The following is an 11,158-nucleotide window of genomic DNA, read 5'->3' as shown; positions in this document are numbered from 1 at the left end:
GCCGGCCAAAATCCCATTGGCTTTTTTTGGTGCCCCCTGAAAGAAAGAAAGAAAGAAAGAAAGAAAGAAAGAAAGAAAGAAAGAAAGAAAGAAAGGGAGGGAGGGAGGGAGGGGAGAGAGAGAGGAAGGACAGAAGGGAGAGAGAGAGGGGGGGGGGGAAGGAAGGGATAGAGAAAGAAAAAAGAGAGAGAGGAAGGAAGGGAAAGAGAGAGAGGAAGAAAAGAAAGAAGGGGGAGAGAGAGGAAGAGAAAGAGAGGAAGGCTTTTTTTTTGGTGCCCCATGAAAGAAAGAAAGAAAGAAAGAAAGAAAGAAAGAAAGAAAGGAGAGAGAGGGGAAGGACAGAAGGAAGAGAGAGAGGGGGAGGGAGGGAGAGAGGAAGGAAGGGAAAGAGAGAGAGGAAGGAAGGAAGGGAGGGAGGGAGGGAGAGAGAGAGGAAGGAAGGAAGGGAGAGGGAGAGAGGAAGGAAGGAAGGAAGGAAGAGAGAAAGTGAGAGATGGATGGATGGATGGATGGAAGGAAGGAAGGAAGGAAGGAAGGAAGGAAGGAAGGAAGGAAGGCAGAGGGAGAGAGAAAGAGAGGGGGGAGAGAGGGAGGAAGTAAGGGAGAGAGAGAGTGAGCGATAGAGGAAGGAAGGAAGAGAGAGAAAGAGAGAAGGAAGGAGGGAAGGAAGGAAGGAAGGAAGGAAGGAAGGAAGGAAGGAAGGAAGGAAGGAAGGAAGGAAGGAAGGAAGGAAGGAAGGAAGGAAGGCTGGGCGAGAAGAGAGAAAGCCTCCTTTGTCTGGAAGGGCGAGGAAGGGCTGGGCTGCCCAGTCCAGTCCAGCGGAGGGTCCAGAGGCGAGGCGCCTTCTTTCTCGCGCTCTCCGGCAGGGGGCAGCAGAGGCGGTGGGCGGGAAATCCAGCGCCGGCGAGGAGAGGCTCCCTCCCGGGTGTAGGTTGAGCTTCCGAGCCGGCAGTCGCTTCGCTCGCCCTCCTTGATCCGCGCGCTCCTTCGGTGGCGACGGAAGGAGGAGGCGGGGGAGAGGGAGGAGGAGGAGGAGGAGGAGGAGGAAGGCTTGAGGAGTGGCCAAGGGGAAGGAGGCTCGCCTGCCCGGCTGGGCTGCTGCGAAGAAGGCGCCAGCGATGCGATGCGCCCGGTGAGTGCCGCTTGCTTTGTAGCCGAGGAAGAGGAGGGTGGCGGTGGGTGGGTCGGCTTGACTCCCTTTCCCCTCGGCTCCTCTCCACTCCCAAACTGCTCCCGGTGGCTGGAGTGTGCCTCCGTCGGGACAACAACTTCTCCCTCTCTGGCGACGGCATGATGGGATTGGTTGTCCACGAACACGCCCGAGAGGAGATAATACACTTCGCCCAAGTTGCCCGCTCCCCAGATCGTCGGTTATGATAGAGATCCCATTGAAACGCCTTTGGAGTGCATTTACACGGCAGATTGAATGAGGTTTCCCTTCCCTGGCTCAATGCTCTGGAATCCTTGTGGCAGAGAAGGCGGAAGACCTTGTCAACGCCCAGGGTGCCGTGGCGTTGAGCCTTAAACTGTTGCCGAACTGCATCAATTCTACAGTGTAGGCGCACCCGAAGTTGCCTGCCTCCGCTGCCCAGAAGCACGAGGGGAAAGGCAAGCTCAGATGCCTCACGCGTGGGGCCAAAGTGACTCGGTTTTAATGTTTGATGTTGTTAGAGAGAGAGGAGATAGGGAGAGGGTGCGGTGAAGGTGGGCGCTTCTCCTGGGAGCCTTCCCCGGTGGGAGGGAGCTGCTCCTCTTTCCGAGGGTGTCCGTCGGTCCTGCTTTCCTTCCTCACTGGCTTCTTACTTCATTTTCTCCTCCTTCCTTCCTTCCTCATCCCTTGCTTCCTTCTTTTCTTTCTTCCTTACTTCCTCATTCTCTCCTCTCCACTTTTGTGTCCTCTCCCTCCCTTCCTTCTTCATCCCTTCCTCCCTCCCTCCCTCCCTCCCTTCCACATTCTTTCCTCTCCACTTTTGTGTCCCATTCCTCATCCCCCCCTTCCTTCTTTCCTCGTCCCTTCCTTCCTTCCTTCCTTCCTTCCTTCCTTCCTCATTCTCTCCTCTCCACTTTTGTGTCTCCTTCCTCTCTTCCTTCCTTCTTCATCCCTTCCTTTTTTCCTAATCCCGTCCATCTTTCCTCGTTCTCTCCTCTCCACTTTTGTGTCCCCTCCCTCCCTCCCTCCCTTCCTTCTTTCCTCATCCCTCCCTCCCTTCCTATTCTTTCCTTTCCACTTTTGTGTCCCCTCCCTCCCTTCCTTCTTTCCTCATCCATCCCTCCCTTCCTATTCTTTCCTTTCCACTTTTGTGTCCCCTCCCTCCCTCCCTTCCTCATCCCATCCTTCCTTATTCTCTCCTCTCCACTTTTGTGTCCCGTCCCTCCCTCCCTCCCTCATCCCTTCCTTCCTTCCTTCCTTCCTTCCTCATTCTTTCCTCCACTTCCTCCCTTTCTTCCTCATCCTTTCTTTCCTTCCATTCTTCTTCATTCTCTCATCTCCACTTTTGTGTCCCTGTCCTTCCTCATTCTTCCTCATCCTTTCTTTCTTTCTCTCTCTCTCTTTCCTTCCTTCCTTCTTCATTCTCTCATCTCCACTTTTGTGTCCCCTCATTCTTCCTTATCCTTTCTTTCTTTCTTTCTCTCTCTCTCTCCTTCCTTCCTTCCTTCCTTCCTTCCTTCCTTCCTTCCTTCCTTCCTTCCTTCCTTCCTTGTGACCCGTGGGCGTGAGGGAAGGGCCCGAAGGCAGGCTCAGTTTGGTTCGGAAGGGAGTCCAGGTCCGGGAGGTCCCTTGTCTCGCGAGGGGTCCCGCTTTGTGGGGCGTGCCAAAAACCTCCTGATCGGATCAGCAAGCTGAGACTTTGCAAGAAGGGCGAATCCTTCTTCGAAAAAGACAGCCGAGCAGAAGGGGAGTGAAGCTTTTGACAGCACCGGCCTGCCTTTGTTTGTGTGCTACCCTGGCGAAAATAGAGAGAATACTCCGAACTGTCGAAAAACATTAAATGACTCTCTTGGTCCGACTGAAATGCATTTGTGAGTTGGTTTAACAAAGCGAAAGGGATCGAGGAGCCCAATCTGTTGGCATTTGGCGCTGAGTCGGGCTTGACATGTGTTTAGAAGCGGGCTTCGTTACGCTTTTTATTGTCGTTGACTGGCGAGGGATGGATCTCCGCTCCAGATTGAACGCAGTTTGACCCCGCTTTAACTGCCCAGGCTCAGTGCTATGACAACTTGGGAGATGGTCCTTTGGTGAGGCACCAAACCGAGGCAGGGAAGGCTAAAGACGTTTTGTGACTGCTACAGCTCCTCCCACGATGCCATCGCACTGAGTTCTGGCAGCAAAAGTAGTGTCAAACTGCCTTCATTCTTCCATGTAGATGCACCCGAAGACTCTTGTGGCTCTGGAAAGACACGCAGGTTTGTTGGACTCGAACAAGTCCCCCACGTATTTTAAAATAGTATTACACATTTGGGATAGTTTCTGGATCGTCTTGGCCCCAGAGACATGGACTGGTGGTACCTGAAAAGAAAGGAAGGGAAGAGAAAAGTGGAGGGAAGGAGAGAATGGGGAAGGAGGGAAGAAAGGGAGGGAGACAGGAAGGAAGGAAGGAAGGAAAGGATGAAGAAGGACGGAAAAGAAGAGAAAGAAGGAGGGGATGAAGAAGGAAGGAAAAGAAGAGAAGGAGAGGATGAGGAAGGAAGGGAACAGAAAAGTGGATGGAAGGAGAGAATGAGGAAGGAAGGAAAAGAAGGGAAGGAAGGAGGGGATAAGGAAGAAAGGAGGGAAGGAAGGGAACAAAAGTGAGAAAAAGAGAATGAGGAAGGAAAGAAGGAAGGAAGGAAAGGCAGGAAGGAGGGGATAAGGAAGGAAAGGAAGGAAGGAATGAAGGGAAGGGAAGGATGAGTAAGGAAGCAAGAAGGAAAGAAGGAGAAAAGAAAGGAAGGGAACATAAAAGTGGAGGGAAGAAGAGAATGAGGAAGGAAGGAAAAGAAGGGGAGGTAGGAGGTGAGAAAGGATGAATGAAAGAAAGGAAGGAAGCAGGGAGGGAAGGAAGAAAGGAGGGGGAAAGGAAAGGGGGGAGGGAGGGAGGGAGGAAAAGTTGCAGCCAATGAATACAAATATACTAAGAAAATAAAAAACCTACACATATCCTCATTATAGTCTGAGAAGCACAGCATTAAGGGACCTCAAGATTCGATTGAAGGGCAACTCTATATAGTGGACTGAGTGTTGGAGAAGGACCTTGGGAGACCCAGGTTTGAGTCCTGTTTGACTGGAAAGCCTTTGGGCAAGTCCCACACTCTCAGCCTCAGAGGAAAGCTAAGGGCACACCCACTCTGTTATGTTTGCCTTAGAGTCACCTTAAATCAGGAGTGACTGAATGTACACAACAGTAATGGAGAGGAATCTATTGTGCAGTTTTGACAAGGTTTTTTTGTGTAGGTTTTTTTTGAGGGGGTGTGCCTTCTTTTGAGGTTGAGTGTCAGGGTTTCCAAGGTTGCACTGTGGGCTTCTATGGATGAGTAGGGATTTGAGACCTGGCTGTCAGGTTCCCTCCTCTCCTCCTTGTTGTTGTTGTTGTTTCTGACTTACAGTGACTCTATCAAGGGGTTTTCGGAAACCCAGGCTGCATCTATGCTGTAGAATTAATGCAGTTTGACCCATTTTAACTGCAATGACTTGTCATGGAATCCTGGGATTTGCAGTAGAATGAGAAACGAGCATTCTTTGACAGTGAAGGCTAAAGACCTTGTAAAACTACATCTCCCAGGATTCCATAGCATTGACCCATGGCAGTTAATGTGGGTGTCAAGCTGCACTAAATCTACACTACTATAGATGTAGTTGCCCAAGTGGGCTTTTGTGGTTGATGGGTTTCTATAAATTGCTCAGGTTTTTATAAATTGGAAACAACTTGAAGTCTGGACTGGTAAAGAAGTGGTTAACTTTTGTTGTGGAGGACAAGGCCTTTTGGCACCTTCTGCTCTGCCCAGTACAGGGCTTTCCCCCTTATCTAGTGCTTACTTTTCCCCGATTCGATTCTTCAGTCTCAATTTCCTTTCCCTTCCCCAATAAAAAACATTCATTGTACTTCTTCCGACCAGGTCCTGAGCGACCCAGACCCATCCGAAAGGCCCAATCCAGGACGATGTGCTTTTGACGAGGGAGCTCGCTGTGCCGGAAGGCTTCAAAATGATGTGAGTAGTCAAAAGACTTTGAGGCTGGGCTTTTATTTCTTGCCTCTCGCCCTGTATATGCATCTACATTTTAGAATTAATGCAGGTTGACACCACTTTAACTGCCATGGTTCAGTCCTTTGGAATCCTGGGAGCTGGACTTTTACAATGTCTTTAGCTTTCTCTGCCAAGGAGTGCTAATGTCTCACCAAACTACAACTCTCAGGATTCCATAGCATTGAGCTAGGGCAGTTAAAGTGGTGTCAAACCACATTTGTTCTGAAGTGTAAGGACACTCATTCTCAAAATGACTTATCTCTGGGATCCTTGGGCTATACAGTAGAATGAATTAAGGTTTGACGCCCCTTTAACTTTCCTGGCTTAATGCTATGGAATCCTGGGTGTTGTAATTTTACAAGATCTTTAGCCTTATCTGCCAAAGTGCTGGTGCTTCATCAAATCACAACTCCCAGGATTCCATAGCATTGAACCAGGGCAGTTAAAGTGGTATTAAATTGCATTCATTCTATAGTGGAAGTCTTGCTGGGTTCAGTGACTCCCAAGGGTGGCTATTTAGGATCCCAGCCTGAAGTGGAAGACAGTTGGCACTAAATAATTTTCCCCAGAATAACTCCCTCCCCTAACTTTCCATAGAATCCTTCCCCCATCCCAATATGTTAAGTTTGTTGTTGCTGTTGGTGTATTCCTTCAAGTCCTTTCAAACTTATGGCAATTGTAAAGCGGGTTTATTACAGGGTTTTCTAGGATTACGTTTATGTGACTTACCCAGTGGGTTTCCATGGCTGAGAAGGGAATTGAACCCTGGTCACTTTGTCCACTCTTGCTAAATCTGTCAATGTTATGGAATGTAAACATCTCAAATAAAAGGGTCCAGTATGAACCTGCTCACCCTGTCATGCTTTGCAATAAGTTTTTTACTTTCTTTCGGGCCCCTCCAGTTCTTGCTAAACTCTAAGTCCCATTGTGCCTGTCTTGACTGCCTTGGTTAGGGATGATGGGAGTTGACATCCATTAAGAATTGGTTATTTGCCTCTGGATTGGCACACAAAAGGTGTCTGTTTCGGGGCAAGTGAAGCAGAACTAGCCAGCAAGTTCTTTCCAGTTTATTGCTTTGCTGAATGTTTAAACGTTATATATACACACACAAACTTGTTAATCTATTTTAACATGCCAGCACTTGATCAGCTTCCCACACTTTTGGCCTCAGAAGAACCACATCCAAAAGTTCACTGGGGGCCAAAGGCAGAGAGTTAACATTTATTTTAGGGAGTGTTTCTATGAATGCCAGCATTTCTAAACATCTTCCTACCGCTGCCATTTATTTCATTGTAAAAGATGCAAATAGAAAGCATTACAGTCAATTTTCTCAGCCTTTGCTACGGAACAATAAAAGCTCCTTTTGGGAAATGTAGCTTCTTTTTATGAAAGCTGTAACATTTCATGAGGTGAATGTTTACAAAACGCAAGAGCTCCCTCTACAGCATGAGGGACAGCATGCAACTCCAGGTTTCTGAATAGGAATGTTACATTTAATAGTAGTCTTAATAGGATACATTTATGCTGTCAACATTTCCTGCAGAGTAAGACCTCTCCCACATTTGTTTATTGGTTGCCAAAGAAGAAAAGGAATATTTGTGATAGATTTCTGGCTTTGAAATATCTGTTATATTGAACTCGTGACATATACCTTTTGAAAGATAGTTCTTTTATCAACACAGTGTTAGTATTGTCTCCTTCTCTGATCATGCTTTAGAACTAAATAATTGTTTTAAGGGAGGTGGGGGGACATAACAAAGTGAGAACTGAGTCCCAGGGGAGGGATTGTAGCACTTTTATGTAAGTTGAATTACCAGGGATAAATAGACATTGAACTAGTTGGTGGGTCCCTGGACAAATAAAGAGCCTGGAACAGTTACATTTTTGGACCACAATATATCAAATCCCTCAGCATAGCCATTTAATTTCCAGTTCATACTGACAAGTGTACTCAAGCCCCCTTGAGTGGCTAAATACTATTTTGTAAGGGATCATGCAGCCAAATCTATATTTGTCTGTATATCTATCATCTAATTTATATCCTACCTTTCTCCCAGTGCAGGACCTAACATATATTACAACCAATTAAAACAAAGCATAGCCAAAAAGATGTGAACGATTGCAGTAATACTACTACTACTCCTACTAGTAGTAGTAGTAGTAGTAATATACATTTTATTTGTTACTTGCCTCTGCTCATGGCCTGAGATATGGTACAAAACAATCAAAACACACCAAGATAAAATAAAATACATCCAAGAAAATGCATATATTAAAACACACAGTGCAAAGATTAAAATACATAGTAATAGAATGCACATTTAAAATTCATGGTTTAATTTTCCACAGTCTTGGGGCAGCCAATGAAAGGTCCAATCAGGTTTTGGCTGGCTGGAGAAGATGCCCCTCAGAGGACCGAAGTGTCCTAAGGGAAGGACTATATGGGAGAAGGTGATCCTGTATGTAACCTGGACTCAAACCTTGTAGGACTTTAAATTATAACCAAAGTTTTGTGCTTTGTCTGGAAACCAATTGGCAATCCATGGAGTGATTTTAGTATGGGTGTGATATGCTCTCTCCTAGATGTTTCTGTAACCAATCTGGCTGCCATGTTTTGAACTAAGTGAGTTTCCAAACTTGATACACAGGTAGTCCGATGTACAGAACATTGCAAAAGTCCAACCTTTAGGTTACCAGCATGTGTACTATAACCCACCTCGAGCCATGAGGAGTGGTGGGTAACTAATAATAATAATAATAATAATAATAATAATAATAATAATATGTGCTACCATTTGTAGGTCCTCTGATTCTAGGAAGTAGCACAGCTGACGCATCAGCTGAAGGTAATATAAGCACTCTTAACTGTGGCATCTACCTAGGCTAACATTTGAAGAGATGGATCAGGAGTACCCTCAATCTGTGAAAAAAGTCATTCAGGGGTAAGGAATATAACCCCATCCAATGCTGATTGACACACCTCACAACCTCTGAGGATGCCTATTGTAGATGTGGGCAAAACATCAGGAGAGAATGCTTCTGGAACATGGCCATACAGCCTGGAAAACTCATAGCAACCCAGTTATTATGGTCATGAAAGCCTTCAACAACACATTGCAGTTTTTGGATTACAGTTCTCAGAATCTACAGCCAGAATTCCTCCAGGCTCTGGGAGTTGTAGTTCACATTAACTTTCTGATGCTCTGGAGATAAGTTGTGGAAAAAGCTTTGCCCCTTGTGTCTGTATTATCGTAGGCAGTTCATACAGGGCACAGGTTTGAAATTTGCAGTGTCCTGTGGTCATCAACTTAATCCCCATAACATCTCTTGAATCTTCCTAGTAAAGTAAATTATTTTCCTGTACGATGAGGTGGTTTGAATGAAAAAAACCACTGGATACCCTTGGACAAGTCACATTCTCTCAGCCTCAGAAGAAGACATAGGCAAACGAAGAACTTCCTGACTGTGAGAGCTGTTCAGCAGTGGAACTCTCTGCCCCAGAGTGTGGTGGAGGCTCCTTTTTTGGAGGCTTTTAAGCAGAGGCTGGATGGTCATCTGTCGGCTGTCATGTCAGCAGCGACCTGAGAAACTGCAAGTCGCTTCTGGTGTGAGAGAATTGGCCGTCTGCAAGGACGTTGCCCAGGGGACGCCCGGATGAATTGGTGTTTTTATCATCCTCGTGGGAGGCTTCTCTCATGTCCCCGCATGAGGAGCTGGAGCTGATAGAGGGAGCTCATCTGCCTCTCCCCGGATTCGAACCTGCGACCTGTCGGTCTTCAGTCCTACCGGCACAGGGGTTTAACCCACTGCGTCACCTGGGGCTCCATCTGTCGGGGGTGCTTTGAATGTGATTTTCTTGCTTCTTCAAAGGGGGTTGGACTGGATGGCCCATAAGGTCTCTTCCAACTCTATAATTCTATTATCCTATGACCAGCAAATCATTCTTACAATCAGGAAGTTCTTCCAAATGTTTGAATGGAACTTCTTCTTTAGTAATTTGAATCCATTATTTCTTGGAATTTATTTATTTTCACATGGGACTATTTGGGATGAGTACACCTGCTTCTCAAGGCTGGTGTTTTTACTAAGGAGCCACTCCCATGGAACTGGGTGGGCTATCATTCTGAATAAACATTTTAAAGGCTTAATTCTGCATATGTAGCTACATTGTGGTCAGCGTGCAAATATGTTCTCAGAAACTATGGCGGAAGTTAATTAAAACAACTGGCAGAAAATTATCTCAGGATTAAGTTAAAGAGCATTGTTACTACATTTGCTCCAGTGACTTAATCCCATTTACATTTGTGGAACAGGGCTTTCCTCACAGCAATCATTGATGCCTCTTTTCTGTTTAAAGGATTAGATTAAAAAAATTAAGGGGGTGATGCGTGAGGACAATGTCTTTTGGTATGATTAAAATAAACCAATGAGTTGTTTGAGTTTTCCGGGCTGTTTGGCCATGCTCTTTCTACATCTATGGCAGGCATCCTGAGAGGTTGTGAGGTTTGTTGAAATTAAGCAAATGTGGAATGTCAAGGGTGGAAGAAAGAACTCTTGTCTATTTGAGGCAAGTGTGAATGTTGCAATTGATAATCTTGATTAACACTGAATGGCTTTGCAGCTTCAAAGCTTGCTGCTTCCTGCCTGGGGGAATCCTTTGTTCGGAGGTGTTAGCTGGTCCTGATTGTTTCTTGTCTGGAATTCCCCGGTTTTTGAGTGTTGTTCTTTATTCACTGTCCTGATTTTAGAGTTTTTCAATACTGGTAGCCAGATTTTGTTCATTTTAATGGTTCCTTCCTTTCTATTGAAATTGTCCACATGTTTGTGGATTTCAATGGCTTCTCTGTGTAGTCTGACATGGTGGCTGTTAGAATGTGACCAGGTTGGTTCATCAGGTGCTCTGCTATGGCTGACTTCTCTGGTTGAAGTAGTCTGCAGTGCCTTTCATGTTCCTTGATTTGTCTTTGGACAATGCTACGTTTGGTGATCCCTATGTAGACTTGTCCACAGCTGCATGGTATACTGTAGACTCTTGCAGAGGTAAGGGGATCCCTCTTGTCCTTTACTGAACGTAGCATTTGTTGGATTTTCTTAGTGGACATTCCACAGATATATATAAAGCTCACTTGCCTAGTTTCCAACAGGCCAATTGCAACATTCAAACCTACTTCAAACAGACAAGAGTTCTTTCTCCCACCCTGGACATTCCACAGATATAGAAACTCCACTTGCCTAGTTTCCAACAGATTTCACAATCTCTGAGGATGCCTGCCACAGATGTGGGTGAAATGTCAGGAAAGAATGCTTCTGGAACATGGCCATACAGCCCAGAAAACTCACAGCAACCCAATGATTCCTCTCCATGAAAGCCTTAGACACCACTTTAAAATAAATCAATTTTTAGCATGGATTTGGGTGGATTGCAAATCATTTCCTCAGATAAATTAACAGACTCAACTTGAAAAAATTGAGGGATAAATAGATTTTTATACTACAGCTACCAGAATCCCCATCACCATGGCTGAGGATTCGAAGATTTGTAGCACGGAAATCCAACTTTCCCAGGCTTGGGAGATGCTAAGCTTGTAAATTTTGTTGTCAAAGGCTTTCATAGCCAGAATCACTGGGTTGCTATGAGTTTTCTGGGCTGTATGGACGTGTTCCAGAAGCATTCTCTCCTGATGTTTTGCCCACATCTATGACAAAATAATAATAATAATAATAATAATAATAATAATAATAATGCTTTATTTATATATCACCCTATCTCCCCAAAAGAACTCAATACGGTTTCCAACCAAGGGCAAAACATTCAATTGCCGAACGACAAAAACGAAGCATTAGAAAAAATAAACATAACCCTATTAAAACAATCACATTTCAAAGCAAGTTTCAGTTTTTCTCCCATCAGACGACATCCCCAGAGGTTGTGAGA

General features: G+C 45.5%; 1 protein-coding gene across 2 annotated transcripts in view; it reads left to right on the top strand.

Moving 5' to 3' along the window:
* The first annotated feature begins 885 nt into the window (after window positions 1-885).
* The window catches only part of RGMB (repulsive guidance molecule BMP co-receptor b), a 58,156-nt gene continuing 47,883 nt past the window's right edge, over window positions 886-11,158 (top strand). Inside the window, exons 1-2 of one of the 2 annotated variants that reach the window (XM_060761829.2) lie at window positions 887-1,132; window positions 5,095-5,187. In XM_060761829.2, the coding sequence (XP_060617812.2) occupies window positions 5,183-5,187 (5 nt within the window). In that variant the 5' untranslated portion in view covers window positions 887-1,132; window positions 5,095-5,182. Of the gene's footprint in view, window positions 1,133-5,094; window positions 5,188-11,158 lie in introns of both variants that reach the window. The other variant, XM_060761828.2, reaches the window with a different exon arrangement.

The sequence above is a fragment of the Anolis sagrei genome, chromosome 2, assembly GCF_037176765.1.
Source record: "Anolis sagrei isolate rAnoSag1 chromosome 2, rAnoSag1.mat, whole genome shotgun sequence".
NCBI lineage: Eukaryota > Metazoa > Chordata > Lepidosauria > Squamata > Dactyloidae > Anolis > Anolis sagrei.
This window is presented reverse-complemented; position numbering and strand designations above follow the sequence as displayed.